The sequence below is a fragment of the Procambarus clarkii genome, chromosome 46, assembly GCF_040958095.1.
Source record: "Procambarus clarkii isolate CNS0578487 chromosome 46, FALCON_Pclarkii_2.0, whole genome shotgun sequence".
Classification (NCBI taxonomy): Eukaryota; Metazoa; Arthropoda; class Malacostraca; order Decapoda; family Cambaridae; genus Procambarus; species Procambarus clarkii.
In genome coordinates, this window is record NC_091195.1 from 30,127,019 (window position 1) to 30,150,355 (window position 23,337).

At 45.6% G+C, this 23,337-nt stretch overlaps 1 protein-coding gene across 1 annotated transcript in view; it reads right to left on the reverse strand.

The window, feature by feature from the left end:
- The window catches only part of LOC123770547 (hyaluronan mediated motility receptor), a 188,038-nt gene that overhangs the window by 35,530 nt on the left and 129,171 nt on the right, over positions 1–23,337 (reverse strand). Inside the window, exons 15-18 of the mRNA XM_045762557.2 lie at positions 14,045–14,301; positions 11,098–11,246; positions 10,372–10,641; positions 243–404 (exon numbers count right to left, since the gene is read on the reverse strand). Coding sequence (XP_045618513.2) covers positions 243–404; positions 10,372–10,641; positions 11,098–11,246; positions 14,045–14,301 — 838 coding nt within the window. The remainder of the gene's footprint in view (positions 1–242; positions 405–10,371; positions 10,642–11,097; positions 11,247–14,044; positions 14,302–23,337) is intronic.

Sequence of the window (23,337 nt, forward strand, 5' to 3'; positions counted from 1 at the left end):
TATGGTACCATATTATCATCCACAACTACTGTTAAACCCATCACCAACAATATGGTACCATATTATCATCCACAACAACTGTTAAACCCATCAACAACAATATGGTACCATATTATCATCCACAACAACTGTTAAACCCATCAACAACACAGTACCATATTATCATCCACAACAACTGTTAAACCCATCAACAACACAGTACCATATTATCATCTACAACAACTGTTAAATGCAGCACCAACCTGCAAGTTGTTTAGCTGATCCTCATAACCTTCGTACTTCCTCTCCATATCTTCCAACTGAGTCAACAAATGGGTTTTGTCCTCCAGTTGTTTATCAAATGATTGGCACACCTTCAGGTTCTCCTCCTTCAAGAATGAGATCTCTCTCTTCAGGTCATTTACCTACAAGAAATTTAATGTTAGTGCAACACAAGACATTTCTTGTAGTTAATAATAAACCATCAATAGAGTATAAAAAAAAATCATAGAAATCATCATAGCTTAACCACTGCACTGCGCAAAGCGCCTTTAGGCGCTCTAAGAGTTGTGAGTTTTGTTTTTTAATTAGACTATATTTTTATGTTTTTTAATGTTTTCATTACTCTGTGTTCTGAAAGGGAAATAGTTGACTTTGGAAACATTTTGACATTAACTTTACCTGAGCATTTATGAAAACAACAAAAATATGTCCTTGACAATTGCACCAAGACTTTTTTGCCGAAAATGTGTGAGCAGTGCAGGGGTTAATGTCATAGCATAGAGGCCTGGTCGACGACCGGGCCGCGGGGACGCTAAGCCCCGGAAGCACCTCAAGGTAGCTTTAAGAAAGGGCATCTGGAGAATATGCAAGCATTTCAGATAGATTATAATTAAATCAAAGCCACATCTAATCTTTCTTCATATTAACGTGGTAATGAGATTAATAATGGTTCAAACACGTAAAAATTAAACAAAGGTCCCCTTAGATAGACAACAGGAATTCCTAATCAATCTCTCAAATTCTTGATGAGATGTTATGAGTCGCTAAGATAATGTTGCTCGCAAATCATCGCTAGTTTATCATAAATTTTTCCCATAATTAGGCAGGTTTTAGCAATCAAAATTCATCAGTAAGTATTGCAAATGCATTATACATTTGATAATAAGAAACTCAATTATTTATAGATAATATCATTGATTTAACAACAATTTAACAATTTTATTTGTCATCCTTTTGTATTAAAGATCAGGGAGAATTTTCACTTTCAAGTAAAATGGGTATCTTGTTACTATTACCTTTTACCACTACTGTACTTATTTATATGAACTAGCATTTTCCACATTAACTCAAAGACGAAATATGGTAACAAGGTCAAACTTCATTAGATATCAGGAAGCATTGTTTTCCCCCGTGTTCCATGTCAGAATCAACTACTCACGAATAAACAAGCACATCACTCAATAAATGAACACTTTAAAACTATGCATATAAATACATGTACGTTACCTCTTGTGTAATGATCATGCAGTGTCAAATTACCATGTTACGTTGAGAAGCATGGGGTCCATCAAGTCGTCTGTTCACCATGTGGTATTCTGTTGCCAATTACTGTCATTTTCAATTACAGAATTTTCATGTGTAATGTCAGTACAGTGGTACATTGGTTTATGAAAGCTCTAGATTACGATTTTTTTGGTACATGACATCAAATGCCTCGTAAAATTTGAATTGGTACACGACGTTTGCCTTGGATTATGATTCATCTGTTGATATCTGTATGGGTGGAGCTAGCACATGGTGCTGCTGGGCGCGGGTGAGGCACTCGGTTTACCAGTGTATCCCACCCAGCAATGACCGTGCTTGAATTCTTTGTAAAGACATTCATTGTTTATCCTGATCTTTTTGGTTTCTGAAGATAAAAGGTTCTTATTACTGTAACCCTGCGATTATCCGGGATTCAAACATCCGGAAAACGCCCTTATACGGCCAAAATCGTGATCGGATAAAGTTATCACAATATCCGGCCAAAATGGCCACAGGAACCGGATAAAAGCTGGTTTGGCCGGATGAATATTCGGCCATACTGTATTAATCCCGTCTGTGGCTCTAGAAGCATGGTGGAGGAGGGGGTGGGGTGGGTGGGTGGTGTTGGGAGGGTGGGAGGGGTGCGTCGGGAGGGACCACCTGGGTACAGGAATTACCATTAATTTTAGAACACTTGATCATAGCCAAAAACAAATGAAATAAGTACTAGTAATTATGTAATAACAAATAAGTAAGTTTCCTAAAAGCAATGTGCACAGGCTGAAGTTTCCTTCAAAAATATTGTGAGTTTTTTTTCCTCCTGGCGGCCTATGTAACGTGCTATAGCTGCCCCACCTCAAGTGGACCCGTCCAACACTGGTCAACCCATGTGCGTCCGTCCCTCGTGTTATACAGTGCTGCTCCATTAGTGAAATATTTTTTTTAAATAACTTTTTTATTTTCATAGTAACTTTGAGCATTTTTGGCCAAGACTATGTCTGGTAGCAGCATCAATCGTTCTGGAGGTGTTAAGAGGAAGAAGGTTGTCCTAGCAATTAAAGACAAGTTGTGTGTTGTTCAACCAGTGAGGCGCCACAGGCAAGCAAAGCGCCTTCAACAAGTAAGTAAGTAATTATCAAAAGAAGGCACCAAACCGGGAAGGCTATGTAGCACCATCAAATACGCAAAATAATCAGAGGGCGCTAAATATCACCAAGGATGCCAATACGAGAACAAAAACGCATAAGGCGAACGATATCAAAAGTATCCGAGTCACCAAGAATTCTATCGAGGGACAGGTGACCGCGAGGGGCGGTCGGAAAGCAAGACACACGCTCGTCCTGGAAGTCAGGACATTCAAGAAGGACATGCACGACCGTAAGAGGGACAATGCAACTAGGACAATAAGGAGCAGGGCGGCGCTCCATCAAGTGACCATGGGTTAAGCGAGTATGGCCAATACGCAACCTCGCCAGAGCTGTTTCCCACCGCCGGTTACGGTGGAAGGAGGACGGCCACGAGGAAACACAACATTTAAGAGTACGTAGCTTGTTACCAGTAACAGACAACCAAGAAGCCTGCCAACGGGTAAGGACTGAGGAATGGATAACCAGGTAAAAGTCGGAATACGGAATGCCTTTACGAGAGATGGGACAAGAGCGGACAGCTTCCTTAGCGGCAGCATCCGCACGCTCATTTAAAGACACGCCAATATGGCTGGGAACCCAACAAAACTCAACCGACTTAAATTTACTGTGAACGAGAAACAGCCAATGCTGGATCTCGACATCTACTGGATGAACTGGATTAAAGCACCCGAGAGCCATGAGGGCACTACGAGAGTCAACAACAACCACAAAGGAAGACTGACAACGAGAAAGCAGGAGACGAAGAGCATAGAGAATAGCATAAAGTTCCGCTGTAAAGATGCTAGTCTCCGGAGGCAAGCGACACATATAAGTGCGATCAGGAAAAACAACAGAGTAGCCAACACCGTCCGCTGACTTAGACCCATCGGTGAAGACAGAAACGGAGCGGGAGTGAGAAGAAAAGTGCTCAAGGAAAAGGCGTTTTAGAACCGTAGGAGGGGTAAAAGCTTTAGTGATACGAGTCAAGGATGTACAAAACCGCGGAAGAGGGACCCTCCACGGGGGCAAAGAAGGAACAACACGAGGAGAAACACCAGAAATACGAACGGAAAGAGAATCCTGTAGGCGAGATAACCGGACAGAAAGAGGGAGGTGGTGAAGAGGAACAGGAACCGCAGGAGGGGTAAAAGTTAAAGCACGACAGAGGCGAGAGGAAGGATGTTGCAAGGACCGCGCAAGATAGCGAAGACAGTAGCGATCACGGCGGTCCTGGAGAGACAGGAAGCCAGTGTCAACATACAAGCTAAGGACGGGAGTCGAACGAAAGGCACCAGAACTGAGGCGCAACCCAGTATGGTGCAAAGCATCAAGACGGCGAAGAGTAGAAGGAGAAGCAGACGAGTAAGCAGGGCAACCATAATCGAGCTTAGACAGGACGAGAGAGGAATGTAAAGCAAGGAGAGTGCGCCTATCTGCCCCCCAAGAAGTATGGGACAAGACCCGAAGGAGGGTAAGGGCCTTAGAGCACTCAACACGGAGGTAAGAGATATGGGGAGACCAAGACAAACGAGTGTCAAGGAATAACCCCAAAAGCTTCGCGGAATCTTTGTATTCAAGGGGATGACCATAAAGTGACAAAGAGGGACGAAGAACAACCCGTTTCCGCGTAAAAGTCATGGCACAAGTCTTAGAAGTAGAGAACTTGAAGCCATGACCTGTGGCCCAAGACGACACGGCATCAATTGCAAGTTGAAGCCGGCGTTGAAGGAGAGGCGAATCATCACCCTGACAACAAAGGGTAAGATCATCGACGCGCCTTCAACAAGTGAGGCGCAAGCAAAGCGCCTTCAACAAGTGAGGCGCAAGCAAAGCGCCTTCAACAAGTGAGGCGCAAGCAAAGCGCCTTCAACAAGTGAGGCGCAAGCAAAGCGCCTTCAACAAGTGAGGCGCAAGCAAAGCGCCTTCAACAAGTGAGGCGCAAGCAAAGCGCCTTCAACAAGTGAGGCGCAAGCAAAGCGCCTTCAACAAGTGAGGCGCAAGCAAAGCGCCTTCAACAAGTGAGGCGCAAGCAAAGCGCCTTCAACAAGTGAGGCGCAAGCAAAGCGCCTTCAACAAGTGAGGCTTCAGCAGCTGGCAGTCAACACTAACTTTGCTTAATGAACTGTACAGTAATTTTAAGTGTTAATTTTAGTGTTGTGTTAGTATAGGTTAAGTAAATTGTTAAGAATTCTTAACTTCAAGATGTGTGGCATCAATCAAGAAGATGAACACCAACAAGGTAAGTTGAGGTTTCTAGTTGAATATTGAATAATTATATGTTGCAAGGCAATTCAAATTATGTTGTTTGTAGTATAAAAGTAGTTGGAAATTGTCACTTTTGGACTCGTAGGTGAAAAAGTACCATTATTCGAAAAATGTGAAAATCCGGCTGGGGGTCCTTCCCATATAGTCCGGATGATCGAGTGGAGACAGCATTTATCACGTCCCAAGAAAGTCAGTGGTAAAGTTCAACCCAAGAAAATAGTTAAGTGCATGACGATTGAATGATTTTTTGTTTTTGTTCTTAGTGAATAAATGTAATGTCTCGCTGACAGCCGCAGCCTCTCCTCGAGACGAAAAGTTTCCCTATTCGGGTTATTTTATCTCGGGTATTTGTTGTTATCAGCTTTATAAACACTGCAAATTGACTTCCAGATTTATACTGAGCAAGAACAGAGCCAATCCATGACGAACGCATTGAAAGAAACACGAATGAGGGAAAAGTTAGAGTTTTTGTTAAAAGTATAGAAATGCGAGACTTGTATACAAATATCCCTTTACAGCATTCTATTGCAAAAAAATTCCATACAAAATTGAATGACGTAGCACGAAAATTGAGGTCAGAAAGCTAAAAAGGATAAAAACATTTGTTGATGGCGAGTTAGCGCGCACCGCTTGAGGTGTGCAGCGGGTTGCCCACTGGGGCAACTAGTGTTAACTATGGTACGTAGGCTGGCTGGTCAGGAATACCACACCTATTATGATGTAGACATATATTTATGTACCGTGTAATTCAGTTAGAGCTGCCATTACTTAATTATTTGATCCAGTCAATTACCAGTATTATATTATTGTATTACTTAGCAGTTCTAGGCAAATGATTGTGGGTCGAGAGATATAGAGTTAACTAGGCCTATGGTCGGAAGTGTTGGTACCGGAGCAGGCCGCCTACAGTCAAAAGTACAGCCTGAGAGTCAGTTGTAGTAGGGGTACCAGTGGAGATTATCAAGTCTGTTCTTTGAGTGCAGGAGTTCAAGTTAACCCTTAAGTTGCGCCACACTTCATATGATGGGTTGAGTGAATTGCTATAAATTGTGCATACCATCATATGATGTATTGGAGTACTACGCAAGATTTAAACGGCCCGCGGATACACAGGGTTCACCTCACCCTGTTCACCATGACAATCATCTAAGTTTCTTATCCTTCGTAAGATAATAGGAAGGATAAGAAACTTAGATGATTGTCATGCCCTTCAAGATGACCTGGACAAAATAAGTATATGAAGCACCACTTGGCAAATGGAATTTAATGTTAATAAAAATGTAATGTTAATAATAATGTAAATAAATGCCATGTTATGGAATGTGGAATAGGAGAACATAGACCCCACACAACCTATATATTATGTGAGAAATCTTTAAAGAAATCTGATAAAGAGATCTAGGGGTGGTTCTAGATGGAAAACTATCACCTGAGGACCACATGAAGAATATTGTGCGAGGAGCCTATGCCACGCTTTCTATCTACAGAATTTCTTTTAAATACATGGATGGCGATGTACTAAAGAAATTGTCCATGACTTTTGTTAGGCCAAAGCTAGAATATGCAGCGGTTGTGTGGTGCCCATATCTTAAGAAGCACATCTACAAACTGGAAAAGGTACAAAGACATGCTACTAAGTGGCTCCCAGAACTAAAGGGCAAGAGCTACGAAGAGAGGTTAGAGGCATTAAATATGCCAAAACTGGAAGACAGAAGAAAAAAAGGTGATATGATCACTACATACAAAATAGTAACAGGAATTGATAAAATCGATAGGGAAGATTTCCTGAGACCTGGAACTTTAAGAACAAGAGGTCATAGATATAAACTAGCTAAACACAGATGCCGAAGAAATATAAGAAAATTCACTTTCGCAAACAGAGTAGTAGACGGTTGGACCAAGATAGATGAGGTGGTGGTGGAGGCCAAGACCGTCAGTAGTTTCAAAGCGTTATATGACAAAGAGTGCTGGGAAGACGGGACACCACGAGCGTAGCTCTCATCCTGTAACTACACTTAGGTAATTACCTTCATCAAGGCTCTTGTAGACAGACGCCATTTAAAAAAAAATCGTGGGCGAAATTCCCAGATGTGAGGGCCTCAGTATTGAGTGAGCAACCAAGCCTGACACATGCAGCATGAGCTCACAGCACTGCTGTTCAGCTTGTGACCACAGCATCGCCTTAAAATGCCAAAATATACATATTCATGCTATTATTTAGCGATTATATTATTACAGCAGACCCCTGATTGGGATAAAAATGACCAGGATTCTGATAATAGCAGGATTGTTGTGATAATTAGCGCTGTAGTGGGAGGAGTAATCTTGGTGGGGAGGGAGGTAGCATTGTCTGCTGACTGTGTGACCACCTTTTACTGTGGACTTACTATACCAGCTTAGTTGTTCGCTATGGTGAACAAAATATGCAGATACTTATATATAACATCTGTACAGTATATAAAAGCAAAAACAGTATAATGGGAGGAGAATGGTGGCGAGTCAGGTGAGGTGAGGGAGGGAGGGAGTGGCAGCCAGTGGCGGGCTGCCACTGCCACTCAGCATACCAACTTAGTGGTTCATTATGGTGAACACAAATGTAGATACAGTACTTATATATAACGTGTATATACAGTGTAATAACAGCAAAAGGAGTGTGGGGGAGAAGCCATTTTGGTGATGGGTGTGGCAACATCTGCATGATTTGTCATGTTGGTAGGGGTGGCCACTATGCTCTTTGGGCATTATACCGGCTTAGTTGAACAGTTACGGTGAACTAAACATGTAGATACTTATATATAACGTCTGTATATAGGGTAATACAACCCGTTCTTGCAAATTTAATAAGTCAATATTGACTTATTAGTTGCGTGCATAGGTGACATACTAAACATAATAGTTTCCCTTGAAAAGCTTCATAGAAAACACCGACCTTACCTAACCTACTTAGTATGTTAAAATAAGCATCTTATAGCTTCGTAATTACAATTGTTACTTAACCTATTATAGGTATAGGTTAGGTAATAATTGTAATTACGAAGCAATAAGATGCATATATTAACATACTAAGTAGGTTAGGTAAGGTCGGTGTTTTCTATGAAGCTTTTCAAGGTAAACTATTATGTTAAGTATGTCACCTATGCACATATTTAATAAGTCAATATTGACTTATTAAATTTGCGAGAACGGGTTGCAACATAACACCACAAACAGTATTGTTGGGGTGAAATATTTAGTGCGTCTGACCTTGAATGTGTGAGGGAAGCAGCTGCCACCTGTGTGTAGCGACGTCTCTATAGTGCCTGAACTAACTATTTCAACTTAGTTGTACAGTTGTGGTGAACAAATCATGTAGATACATATATATAACATCTGTATATAGTGAATAAAAGCAAAAACAGTATTGTGGGAAGAGAATGTGGGCGAGTCAGGTGAGTTGAGGGAGGGAGGGAGGAAGTAGCAGCCAGTGGCGGGCTGCCACTGGCTGGCACTGCTACTCAGCATGCCAACTTAGTGGTTCGTTATAGTGAACACGAATGTAGATACTTATATATAATGTCTATATATTGAATAAAAGCAAAAACAGTATGGTGGGAGGAGAATGTGGGCAAGTGAGGTGTTAAGGGAGTGAGTGGCAGTGAGTGGCAGGCTGGTGTGTGGCGGTCACTCCTCGTTGCTTTTTGACTCATAATACCAACTTAGTGGTTCGTTATGGTGAACAAAACATGCAGATACTTATATATAACCTGTGTATATAGTGTAATAACCGACAAAGTATTTGTTCACTGTCTGATGAACATAATTGAATCAACAATATGCACACCATATTTTTGAGTATAGTGATGATTCACTCATTTTATTATATAAATATATTACTACACACTATTGAATAATATTACAGCAAAAAAAAAACTACGAAAAATCAATCAGAGACATTGAAATAATTAGGTAATTATCTCTTTGTGGCCAAGCCTGCCTGACAGCTGGGAGCAACAGACCGTCTGGGACGCACGTCGAGTCAGCGCCTTTTTTTTTTTTTTGCCAGACTTCGCCGCCCTATAGCTGGCAATATATGCCACTTATGATTTTTTTTATTATTTTTCCCATGATAAGAGAACACAAATTAACAGGTTTAATAGAATTTTTTTTTTTTGGTATGTGCCTGTGGGTGACAAATGCTAATTAGCCCTGAGCATCACAAGGGTTAAGTAAATATGGTTAAGTTGGGAAACTGGTTTCAGTTCATCAGGTGCTTCATATGTGATTCCTAGTGAAGAGTGAGTTAGCCATTTTTTTTAATTTGCTTGAGTTAACCTGACATTGGTCCAGTATTCAGGACCAGTCACATTTCCATAACCTTAAGTGTAGTATGAATGTATTTGTATGTTGTACCTCATTATATTACTAGTGAATACACTAATAAGTGTCTCATTCTCCTCCAGCCATTATCCTTGTGCACTGGAGATTTTTGGGATATTTCCAAGCTATTCAGCAGCCAGCACCAGCTCAGAAGCCGCTGAAGCAAACACAGAAGCAGCGAGCACCAGCAAAGCTGATGCAAACATCTAAGAACATCGTGTGAGGAGTGTACAGTTAGAATAAATGTTAAATTTAAGTACATGGTGTTAGTGTTCAAATTAAGGTTGCAGTACAGAAATTTTAGTGTAAAATAGGTTTCAAACTGTATTGTAGTACTCAACATACAGCAGAATTACTTAACACAGTGCTAACGGCATAATATAGTATGTATTTACTGTACACCATTCACAGCTCCATGAGACTTCAAGATGGACAGAACTCCAACAATAAGGTTATCTATCTTGAGGTTATCTTGAGATGATTTTGGGGCTTTAGTGTCCCCGCGGCCCGGTCCTCGACCAGGCCTCCACCCCCAGGAAACAGCCTGTGACAGCTGACTAGCACCCAGGTACCTATTTACTGCTAGGTAACAGGGGCATAGGGTGAAAAACTCTGCCCATTGTTTCTCGCCGTCGCCCGGGATCGAACCCGGGACCACAGGATCACAAGTCCCGCGTGCTGTCCACTCGGCCGACCAGCTCCCTAACAAATGGTAAATGCTCTCTCCCTAAAGGTAAATAACAAATGTAACAGTATTTTTTAGTAGAGTAGTAATATATAGGTACAGTATGTAATATGCTAATGCATTTTTATTGTGTACAAGAAAGAAAAAAAAGAAGACTGACTCCCACGCCTCCTGAAGGTCACCTCTTACAACGAATTCAACACTCCAACATACTGGGGTTGGTCCCATATAGTACGGTGAAACGAGGTTGTACTGTACAGTATTGTCACGTAAATGATAAACTGAAATGTGATATTTTTAGTGTTTTAGAGGCTCTCCGACCTCATGAATGAGGGAATTGTGTATCAATGAAAGGTACAAAGCCAGGGAGACTATGTAGCACTATCATCACAATTGTGGTAATGATGTATATAAAGAGATTAAGAAACTTACAACTCTTTCATCATTGGCAACTTTATCTTCCGATTCCTTAAGATGATTTTCAAGATCGCCAATTCTTGACCTGAGGGTCACACGCTCTTCCTCCATCTCCCGCTCCAGTGTAGATGCTTCAAGATGTAGCTTATTAATGGCATCCTCTTTAGATTCCACGGTCTTTTCTAAATTGTCTCGCAGAGTTGTCAGGTGCAACTTCTCCTCGCGCAATGCCTCTATACACTGCTGCATCTCTTCAACCGCTTGTGACTTTTTCCGCATATCAATCTAACGGAAGAAATATGTTAATATACAAAGACTAGATTAAAGACGACACAAGGTCAGTTACCTGACAACAGTAGAAACTAAAGGTACCTTTGCATAATCCATCACACCACTTTTGGCACATTTAATTCCTTGTTACATTCTGAGTGACCTACTTTAATTTGAAGGTCGTGTCATGTGCTCCTTCCATCCCACAAAGTCCAGTTACATCTTGCATTCAAAATCTCTAAAAGTTCATAAGTTTTCGCTAGCAAATAAGCAAGAATGTTATGGGTGAGGTCAAGTGTACATTTTACCACTCGTACTAATTCTTAAACAATGTTACAACAACAGTTCCATAATGATTGCTAAATGTGAACTTCAATTCTGTAATATACAGTATTAAATTCTATAAACCCTATCAATAAACTGAAAACATCATTAAATATTCTGTATTAATATCTGGTAATTTAAATATACCTTGAGCTGTGTTATCTGAATGCAAAAGCCGGAATTTGATGTTTGCAAACTAGTCAGATCCTTCTGTGCGGTTGCTGCCGCTTCCTGTGCCAGTCGCACCTCTCTTTCCAGTCGGTCTTCAAGGTCACGATTCTCTGCCTCCTCACAAGCTTAAACAAAATAGACATATATATGAAAAACTATTGGCATCAGCTTTATGTTAAGACTGAATATCTCAAAGTAATTAACATATTACAAAACTAATATACTGTAAATTACTCTATACTGCATACTGTCCTATCAGCAGATAATAAGAACTGAAAACTTTTGTAATCCAAAGACATTTTTCAAACTATTGAACGGTGGACCAAAGTTTAAATATGGCAGCCAACCAGTCGAGATGCATGCATAGTAAGGTTTTGCATTTGTATCTGGGCCAAATAATAAAAATACCCACCTTAAATTTCCCACAACGATGATGTAAGCGAGCATGAAGAGAGGGGCTCATTTCAGTCTAAGTAAATAAGACTTTATAATTTGTGAAGGATAAATATACTACTGGAAATGTGTAAGTAGTGGGTGTTGAAGCCTGTGTTCTCACCATTGCTCTGCATATGGTACACGAAGGGGGGGAAAGGGGGGGGGGGGGTGTTACAGATCAAAGATCTCCAACTAGTGAGGCTTGGTGTTGTGGCTTCTTTAACACCAGTTTCTGCCAGCAAATTACAATATGTCCATGTGCATATTCTCTTGATCGTTTTAGGCGTTTCTTATTATTGGTATAATTTGTTTTAACTAGTATAGCCAGTAGCAATGTTGAGTCTATATGGGTTAACACTTTTGCCCGGGCATGACGCAATGCTGCGTCATCTGTTTACTGTCGGTAATCACGAGCATGACGCAATGCTGCGTCGTCCACTAAAATAATCGCCAAAAATCAGGTTTTTATTCGATTTTTGGGGGACTGTTTGGTAACTGTCAACAAGCCGAATGCAATCTGTGACTACAATACAAACATGAAAGGTGTTGATCACTTTGACCAAATGATCAAATATTATCACTTCATAAGGAAAACTCACAAATGGACGAAGAAAATGACCTTCTATTTTGTGAAAATGGCTATCTACAATGCTTATGTGATGTACAACTACTACACAAAAAATATTAAACTATAATACTAAATATACTAAATACTAAACATTTGTGGGCAGGAATTGGGAGTGTAGCTGGAAGGCGTCTGGGCGCTCACTCGCGGATAACACGTGGCCCGTCTTCAACACGTCGGCGGGTGGAGCGTGACCAGGTTTTTTATTTTATATGCTAATATTCCTCTAGAGAATTCTATTGCGAACCCATTGATACTAAAATGAAAGACCTAGGACGAAAATTTAGGTGACCAGAGTGAAAAGAGTGAACACATTTTATCGCTTTTGCGCGATCCTGGGTAACTCTTTCGCACTTTCTCTGTTTGCTGCGGGTAATTAGCCGGGCTTTTGGAGTTTATATGCATTTAGTGCTGTAGAGAATTCTATTGCGAACACAATGATACCAAATTTAATCTGTGTGGGACGAGAATTGAGGTGACAAAGTTGGAGAGTATACACTTTTCAGAATTAACGCGCGCTCCCGTGAAACGCTGGGACCCAAATCGCACAGTTGAGGGGTGGCGCGCTGGGTACGCCAAAGTGTTAAATTAATAGGCTCATCCGTTTAAAATATCTACAGTATGAATATTTAAATATTAATGTACAAAGTTTAATTATACACACTGCACTTGGTGCTTGATACTGGTATTGTCAGATTATAACAAGGTAGTTATTGATTGTTCAGATCAAAACACTGTTGGGGCTTTATACCGTGTTGTCAGTCCATTAATAAGGTGCTTGCTGACTGTACATTGTAAGATCTGCCATGCTATTTGTGTCAGGGAACACAGTACAATACTGAAATAGTCTACTTGTCTTTAGTATAAAGCATTTGTGAAAATAATTGTCTAAGTAATTTTGACCTTGATCTTCACCACCTCAAAGGATTAATAAAATAATGAAAGAAGGCACCAAGTCAGGAAGACTAAGTACTGTTCAGCTAAAATAACCATTACATATTATATATAACTTACTTGTACACATTTCTATTCAGTGCACACATGGACAACTTCTGCCATAGACAGAACATATATTAATCTATACACATTGTGTACATTTGAGTATAATTTATTGTCAATCCCATCCCTTACAGAATGCCTGCCAGCATTCTGTGAATGAACAGGTCTACTACTAGCCAGTAGACCTGCTCATCCCAACTTTTTTATCTGCCAGTCATTTAGCATGTCAGTTAACCTGCTTGATGGGCGGGTTCTGGGAGTACTTCTACTCCCCCAAGCCCGGTCTGAGACCAGACTTGACTTGTGAGAGTTTGGTCCACCAGACTGTTGCTTGGAATGGCCTGCAGGCCCACATATCCACTATAGCCCAGTTGGTGGTCCAGCACTTCTTTTTTAGAAAATCATCTAGTTTTCTCTTGAAGATGTCCACGGTTGTTCCCGCAATATTTCTTATATGTAAAGCACTATATAAAACCTATGTAAAGTACTGTATTGATTCAAACAAATTTAAAATTAATAACCAGACTTGACAAGATGCCAAGCCATATGTAAACTTGCATGACAACAAGGAATAATGACTGATTAGCCTTTTGATTATAAGCCATATTAACCGTTTTACAGTATTTTTTCAATATTTTATTTAGTCTTTATATGGTCCATCTTACAGTACATCAAATACATTTTTGAAGTGAAAAATTCTTAATGTGTGAATTCACCTTAACTTTCTACACAATCTTAAAATCCATGTTGTAAGAGGATACGTTTATAGGAATGGAGTGCCATACACTCAAGAGTGCACAGTATGTATACAGTATGTGTGTGAATACTGTCATGCATTAATTTAAAAGTACAGTATAGTCTTACCTAAAGCATCTTCCAGGTTAGTATATTTCTGAACCAAATCCTTTAGGTTAGACTCCATTATCTTGTTCTCTTCTGTATACTTGGCAACTTCTTCCTTCAAGCTTTGGATGTCTGCCTCTGATGCCATGCGGAGTAGGTTCTCCTTCTCGAGCTGCTCCGAGGTCTGAGTGAGAACTCTGCGTGTAGCCTCGTGATCTAGAAGAGCTTCGGAATATTTCACACCCAAATCATCCAGTTCACTTTCAATGCGATTTATCCTATATAAAAGAACAAGTAGAGGGTAGTTTTATAATCTTCTATATGGCAAATGTTTTGTAAAAAAAAAATCTAAAATAATGTAGTCAAACAATACTGAATGTATTGAAATGTTTCTTTCTGGATTGCGACCCGGTGGCTTCCAGAAGATATCTCGCCGAGATTGCTCCTGTCTACTAGGCCACATTGGCAGGAGTTCAATTTGGCCTACTGGAATCGAAGCCTGAACCTGCCTCCAACCCCCACCCCCACCATCACAGAGGTGCAGGAAACAAATGGATTCCAACACCCCACATGGAAAACATCCAGAAAGTCCATGAAGCAATACTGACAACTGCAAGGTTCACAGGAACTGAAGCCCCCAGAAGACTGCTTAACAATTCAAATGAAACAATCCAGTCACTTGAATCTAGCTCAAACACATTAGTACCAACAAACTGCCAAATCAACAAGTCAATTCTGGAGCAGAGGAAACCCACATTCACCAACTGACGAAGCGTGTCAGAAGGCCACCAGGGCACAATCCAAAAAGAAGCATTGCATTACATTCAGCACCAGGTTTCTCGAGAAGCCCCCTGATGGCTCTCTTCAGCTAACTACCGATGGAGAATAAAAACAAGGCATTTACCAGGGAAGGGGAGGAGAAAGGGGTAGTAAGGCAAAGGAGAAACAAGATGCCAAGAAACATGACCCAGAACAAAACAGGAAATGGACCCAGGAACATTGACTAAATAACACGCCACCATCACCCTGTTAGACTGCCAAAATTCTGAAGCCTGAATGTCAACCCTGGACATGTTGGAAAGCACAACAACCAGCACAGCTCATTTCCAAGACTCATTGACCTGATGGTAGACTGCCTAGAATTAATAACACAATGGACAACCTGAAAAATGAGAACCTTGGTACAGGGGACCAAGGAAATGGGACCAATCCACAGAGCATCCAACCAGGAAGAATCAATGGCATTTAGGTAGCAGCGAAAAGTCGGCACTGAACACAACAAATGATGCACCCTCAGACAAACTCCAAATTATCAATCACAAAGGACCCCCTCAAGAAGCTAGCCAACTCATTCTTCATCAGAAGAGCAGCAGCAAAATTTAAACGAACAATTTGGCTAACCTGGTTAAACTAGCAAAACCCCCGTCTCCGGAGAACAGCATGAAGCTTCCCCAACCCAACAACTGGAGGCAAGAGCCAATAAATACACCACCTTGAGAAAGCTAACCTTAGACCGTAGAGGAAGCAGAAAATCATGGAGAGAAAGTCGAGAACCCAGTCAAGCAACCAGGGTGGCTCAGGAGCAGTATGAACCGGTCAGAGGTGTAAAAATGCCCAAGACAACTTGTAGAATGGCACCAAAGGGGTATGGACACAATGCAAGAACACAACCTGAACTAAGATCAAAGATGACAGATGGATGCAAGCAAAATGACCACAAAACTACTTTATAATGATCCCGTGAAGACAGGAGCAGGTAGGGGCATGAATAAAACCAGCAACGTCCTCACTATACAAATAACAATAGAGACATGTCAAGAAGACCAAAAGTTTGAGCCAGCAAGGCACTTTCCCACCATATGTATGTCGCCAGGTCGCTCTGCAGACAGGCAGAGCAGTGGAAAAATGCCCAGGGTTCGGACACCAAGGCAAAAGAACCAGAAACCAAGGAGCCCAAAGGACCACCCTACCCAAGAAAGAATTGGGTCTGGAAAGAACTAAGCACGAAGTGAACCAGAGTAGATAAGTAAATGAACTAACTACCAGTCCTGTTGAAAGGCATCCACGCAAATGCCTCACAATTGAGAATGAAGCCACATTGGCGGTGAGGTGCCTGATGCACACTGATGCAAAGAGGTCCACCTCAGCGCAACTAAACATATTGCAAAGTCAAACGAAGGAACTGAGAAACGATATCCTCTGCGAAGAGGAGAGGCCAAAAAGGAGGAGGCAGACAAAAGGGGCTAAGGACCAAGCCGAATAAAATGCCATCACTGCCTCCTGACGAATGGGTGTCAACTACTTGGGCAAGGCCGCCAAAACAGCAGGCAACATGGGTTCCACACCCAGAACTAAGCCGAGTAAATCCTGTCCTTGTAGAACCAGGCAGTAAAAAGCTCCAGTAGGGGGCCAAAAACTGTTGCCAAGTGTGTACGAGCTCTGTGGTCATCTACAGAAAGGGTTTCAGAAAGCAGAGGCAGCTGCACATGTAGCTGCCACTTGCCCACATCCTTGGAAAAAACAGGAGCAAACAGGCAATCCTCAAGCGGCGAAAAAGGGGGGGCTGCTCAAGAACACCCGAAGGATGTTCAATGCTCCTGCCATTCAAGCGTACGACTACGGCAGAAGCCCTGCCAGTTCCAAGGAAGAGAGAACTGTCAGGCAGCCAGGATGAATAAAGGATCTCATAACACAGCCAAAAAGGCTAGCAGATCCAAACGCAAATGAGGTGCGGTCCATAAATGAAGCGAAGAATTAATTCCTCAGAGGTACTGAAAATGATCTACACTAGCTACCAAAGGCAGAACTTGGGAGGAATGAAACCTCGAGAAACAAAAATCCAAAGGGCCATATGGCGTCCGGAAATGAACCTTGGGGGAAGGAGAAGAGAGGGGGGGGGGGGAACTATGGAGTAATGAAACGTGCACATAGAACGAGATAAGAAAAATTTACGGGAGCACAGAAGCCAGGGTGTACCAAAGCAGCAGGGGAGGGGAAAAAACCAGCGTTGAATGTAATGAAACGCCATTTTCTGGGTGAGACCCGGAGGCTCCCCGGAGCTTTACCGGCTGATATGCTAATGTCAGACTTTGGCATCAGTCATGTGTATGGAGTTCTAGGGCCTACCGGGGACCACGAGCCAGAACCTGGCCCCCTCAGAGAGGCAAGGGGAGCAATGGCCTATAGAAACCCCCGTGTGGTTGGAAGCATTCTATGTCTGCCATCGACCGGGTCAAGCATCCAGAAAGGTAAGCATTCCAAAACAAACCCCTATTCTGGTGAAAATTGCTACCTAAGCCGAACTAGTGGATAGAACTCTTCAACAGAAAACAAGGAAACTAGTATGACGTCATACGTCACCGCGCCGCTGTCTGCGCAGCTCCCCCCTCCCCAGGAGGGGGAAGGGGGAGCCCCAGACCTCCCACGCCGGCTATCCACCCACCAGTTCTGAGGCTGGATGTCAAAACACGCGAAAAACGCCGACCGGAGGGAGGGAGGGTTGCCGGGGAGCCTCCGGGTCTCACCCAGAAAATGGCGTTTCATTACATTCAACGCTGGTTTTCTGGGGGGAGCCCCGTCGGCTCCCCGGAGCTAACTACCCACAGAGGAAGGTCAAAGGGACAAAACCGGGAGGCGGACACCACGCACCCCCCAAGGAGGCGAGACAACTGGCAGCAAATGCCAACCCAAGGCGCCACAGCCCCGAAAATCCTGGGAACAACACGAGAACCACGAGCAGCAAGGCCCCTGCACGAACACCAAAAATCCATGCCCGAAAGACTGCAAGGCCACGTCGCCCAGATGGCAGCGAGAGCAGCGAAGCCACGAACGCCACAGGCATGAGGGAAGAACACAGGCAGCTTAGCCGCAAGAACACGGCTGACCACCTGGGACACCATCACCCGCGAACCGGGAAGAACAGAACCGGATCAACGCAAAACGCGCTCCGGACCCAAACGCCGTGGCACGCAAACAACAGCGGAGGGCCGCCACTGAACACACAAACGACACCCCCGGCCCGACCAACGAAGCACCAACAAACCCTGGACCCCTCCAGAATGCAGCAGCCCCACCCCGCGCCAGAAAAGATGGAGACTGCTGCCATCAACAACCAAAACGCTAAAACCGAAGGAGCAAAAAAACTCGGCGAAACCGACCCCCAGAGGCAAAGGCCCAAAGGAAAGAGCCGACGAAAAAACACACCGGAACCGAAGGGGCACTACCAACCGAGGAGAAGACAGAGCACGCTGACCAGAGACCAGGATGGTGCAAGCGGCGCACGAACAGGCCGGAGGTGAAACGACGCACAAGACAGCTGACTAACGGTGCAGAAGCAACACCAAGACCGAAAGCAAGCTGAAGCGGCTCCGCCTGCACCGCACGAAAAGAGGCGACAGTATGTGGCAAGACGACGGCCCCCAACCCCCACTAGAAAACCAAGCCGAGAGTAAACCAAGCCAACAAGAGTAACCACCTAAGAAGGGACAGGAAAAGGAAGGACCGCCAAAATACCCCATACTGCCGCCAAGAGAAGCACGCAGGTGGGACACCTACCACGAAGCCACCCGACCACCAACCGGAGGCAAGACCACAAGGCAGAACATAAGCAGCCCTGACAAGGCCCCCCCGAGCCCAGGAAAAAGGCGGAGCCGCGAGAAGATCTCGGGCGCGACCACCGAAACCCAGGCGGCACAAGGAGATGGAACGTCTGCCGAACAGAAAAACTCCCCAAAGCATGCAAGCCCGCCAGGAGTTCAGAAACGACGGGTCCGACGCGAGACATCGCAAGAACCCCCCCCCCCCAAAAAAAAAACAACCGGCAGGGCAGGAAAACCAAAGAAGGCGGAAGGGTCGCCGCCAGAACAGGACCCGAACCAAGGGGCACAAACAACTGCAATAGACCGAGACAAATAAGCACATCACAGGACACAGGCTGACCAACGCCTAAGAAGACACGCAGAACATCCCTGCTGCAGAGGAGGCAGGAAGAAAGAGCAGAAGCACAAAAAACCCCAGGAGAACAACCAGGGGTGGACAATCAGGCAGGGACAAAAACCGCACGCAAACCCCAGGCACAAAACGGCAGCAAAGTGCCACTCCACAACCGGACACAGGAACAAGGACACGCCACTGTGAAACACGGTACCAATGCACACGTGCAGCAGCAGCAGCAACTTGTAAATAGCAACTCCCCTCTGCAAAGGCAGAGAACGGAGCAGGCAGACCCCAGACAGGGCCAACGGAGACACTACAAAAACCTTGCAGGCCCAGAAACCTGCACCAGGCGACCGACGGCGGAGAAACCCCGCTCGATACCTGCTGGATGAGGTACTGGGAGCTCTTTTACACCTGAAGCCCGGTCCAAGGCTAGGCCAGACCGGCCAGAGGATGGCCCACCAGGCAGCTGCTAGGAGCAGTCTACCGGCCCACATACCCCCACAACCAGGACGGGCCGGAACTGCCATACGAAAACAGGCCAGTGCGCCCCGGAATCCCACGGACGAACCAGCAAGAAGGCTTATGCTCGCAAGTAGGTCATGTAACAAGCACAGACCACTGATGGTAATAGTGTCCCCCAAAAGTGCCAATAGCACCACTGCACTCCACTGGTACTATCCCGCAAGTTCCACCAGATAGGCGGGACCCAAGAGCCAGAGCTCAAATCCTGCAAGCACAGCCAGGAGCCTCACCAGGTGAGTACAGAACCAACCCTACAACCCCCACACCTCACAACATTAAAAAGGGAGGGTCCCCTGAATGACACCAGCATGGGTTGGACATGCACATGAGGGGGGACAGGAAGGGGTGATAAGGGACAGTCACTGGTGTGCGAACGGTCTCAGTCGTACAAAATATACCTAAATAAAGACAGGTATAGAAACACCGCCGCATCCAGCGCCCGGCCAAGAGACGCCAGACTGCAGTAACTCACCTGGCGAATGGTGGCACGAACTTGACACGACTCAACCGTGCCCAGAAGAACTTGAGAGCACCGCCAGGTGAAGACGCCAGAGCCGGACCCTGCCGGACCCGCAGGAGAACAGGGAGAGGCGAAGGAGGCGGTCCACACCCATGACAGGGAAAACCGCGGAGTCCTCCCCACAACAGAGAACCAGGACACCCCCGGCGCGAAGGGGCACATACCGCAGCCAGGGAGAAGAACGAGAGGCGAAGCACTGTAGCAAAAAAGGGGCGCAAAACCCCACCACTGAAACACCGCCCAGACCAAAACAAACTCCACGGCGCATGCGCATAACACGCTGGCCGAACCGCACACCCTCCCTGCGGGAAGGCGCCAGCCAGGACTACTGCACGAGAAAAAGAAGCCAAAAGAGGAAGCAGGAACAAGAAAACCGGCCAAAGAAGCAAAGAGCCCAAAAAGGAATCCAACCGGGCGACAAGTAGCCCAACCGGGCGACAAGTAGCCCAACCGGGCGACAAGTAGCCCAACCGGGCGACAAGTAGCCCAACAGGGCGACAAGTAGCCCAACAGGGCGACAAGTACGAGGAGCCGACAGACGTTCCAATAATGCGGGAAGTAGCGAAAAACCTTCCCGTACCCTCGAGAACACAGAAGCCAACACTAGTCCCGAAGGCACACGAAGGCGCAGGCGCACCCGAGATCAGAAGTCACGCAGAACCCCACCGAACGGGGAAACATGACAAAAACACCGTCCCAAAAAGGGGGGGAGAGGAAACATCCACCCACAGGACGGAACCAACCGACTCAAAGGCCAAGGAACCGAGCCCGGGGAGGGGCCGACGTCCAACAGCACGTACGGCGAGTGGGGAGGAAAGACCCCACTCCGCGTAACCACAAGCCCCGCCTAGAGGGGGATAAAAACCCCCACGGGGTCTAACGGGGCCAAGGCCCCCCCAAGTCAGCCCCTCCCCAGCCCCGGGAACCTACACGACAGGCCCCGGGGCCGAGCCGTGCCCCCAAAGCCCCAGCCGTACCAGAAAACCGGGGCAGCCGTGAAAACACTAAGGAAGGGAGCCCACTGGCAGACTCATACAACACGGCTGGAGGAACAGGCCCAAATGCCCCCGTCACTACCCCGGAAGGGGAATTCCCCGAGACTGCCCGAGTCTCAACACCACCAAAAAACCCCGCCCCGAACCTACAGACCGTAAGGAACCGGATGCAGGCAGGGTGAACCAGGGGAAAAGACAAGGGGGCGTGGATGGAACCGAAGCAGCCAACACCCCCAAGTCCCAAAACGAACTACAACGGGGCAGCCCCGGGGCTCCCGGGGAGGAAACCACGAGAACGTTGCCACCACCAAGGCTCAAGTGCAACGCCCCTGCTGCCCGCACCCGCTGTGTTAGCACAACTGGGTAACCGAGCCACAACGAGCAACCAAACTCGCAGGACTCCGGGTCGAAGGTGTCACCGACCCCACAGGCAGCAGACGGAGGCAAAACAGAGAGTCACCCAGAGACAAAAGGTGAGAGCAACCCTCAAACTCGCTGGAAGCGAGGGGGGGGCTCTGGGGTCACATCCATCGGACCCGCGCGCCCCCAGGGGTTTCCCAGGGTCCCGAGCGTTTACTTTAAGAGGACTCGCGCTCAGGTAGTCCCAGGCAGGGTACTGCTAACCGGCACCCAAAGCTACCAAACAACTTTCTAAGAGCTGAACCCCCGGGACGTGTACACTCACGGGGACCTAGCAGGGGGCACCACCAGAAAATACTCAGAACACAAGGGACACAAGGGGCAAGAACGAAGGCAGACCCCCCCACCAGGTAAATAAACAAAAGAAAAAGAAAAACCCCGCAAGAGGACAGCGTACCCAAGCGGAACAGAGCCGGCCGCTATGATTGGTAAAGACAAGCTGCACAGTACCCCGCGCCCCACCAGTGCAAACACTGCCCCTTACTCTAAGGCGAACAAGGGAGACAGAACCCCCGAGCACACAAAGAGCGGCCGAAAACCAAGCAGTAAACGGCCAAGCAGGGGCAGGACCCAAGGAACTTGTGGAAGGTGGCCCCAAGCCCCAAGGGCAGTACTTACAGGGCACCTAGGGAAGGGAACCCTAGGCGCATGCAGCCCGAGTACTGAAGAATCACTCCCGGCTCACGCACCACCTAGAAAACAGACACCACACTCTAGGTACAGTGCTGAAACAACCACTGGAGCCGGAGCACATAACCATTGCCTATAGCATCAGCCGAAGAACTGGTGGGTGGATAGCCGGCGTGGGAGGTCTGGGGCTCCCCCTTCCCCCTCCTGGGGAGGGGGGAGCTGCGCAGACAGCGGCGCGGTGACGTATGACGTCATACTAGTTTCCTTGTTTTCTGTTGAAGAGTTCTATCCACTAGTTCGGCTTAGGTAGCAATTTTCACCAGAATAGGGGTTTGTTTTGGAATGCTTACCTTTCTGGATGCTTGACCCGGTCGATGGCAGACATAGAATGCTTCCAACCACACGGGGGTTTCTATAGGCCATTGCTCCCCTTGCCTCTCTGAGGGGGCCAGGTTCTGGCTCGTGGTCCCCGGTAGGCCCTAGAACTCCATACACATGACTGATGCCAAAGTCTGACATTAGCATATCAGCCGGTAAAGCTCCGGGGAGCCGACGGGGCTCCCCCCAGAAAAGGCATTGCTGGAGCCAAGGTGGAATTCACCAACACTTCAAAATTCAAGGTCCATAAACATAATAAGGACTAACTTCCCCCTTCCCCACAATCATCAATGGTAAAGTAACGGGCACAAAGCCAAGAATGCTGAAGACGAGCATAACGCACCCATAAAGTGGCAGCTGCCTGATATGCTTCCATTTTAGAAGCAGGATCTCGGAACAAAAACTAACACGGAAACAAAGGACACATAACTTGGGTGAACTTGCAAATATACTAGAGAAGCAACTGACAGTGCAGGGGCAGTACTAATGAGCACCCAGGGAAGTACAGCCTGAATAGATGCAGCTCAAAATGCAAAACGAGCCAAATCAACACAAGTTGGGAAGAAAACCACGAAAATGAAACAAATGCCCAAAAAGGCTCAATACACAAGAATATGGTCCAAATGGACGACGTCCATGGATGGCTGCCACTTGCCCGAGAAGCAGGGGAAATCTACCACAACCAGTGGCAACCAGCAGCACTAAACTGGTGGTGTTGACACATCAGTGACAGATCAGACTTGGCGGAGGACTGAGGCTCGCCACCCTGATGGTGGCTTGTTGAAACTAGCTTGAACCCATTAGTGCTAAGTGATTTAATAATTTCATTTGAATTGTTTGGTGAACTACTTGGCAGTTTGAGGCTTCAGTACCCGTGAACCTTGCAGTTATCTGGAGCATACCTGGAGAGG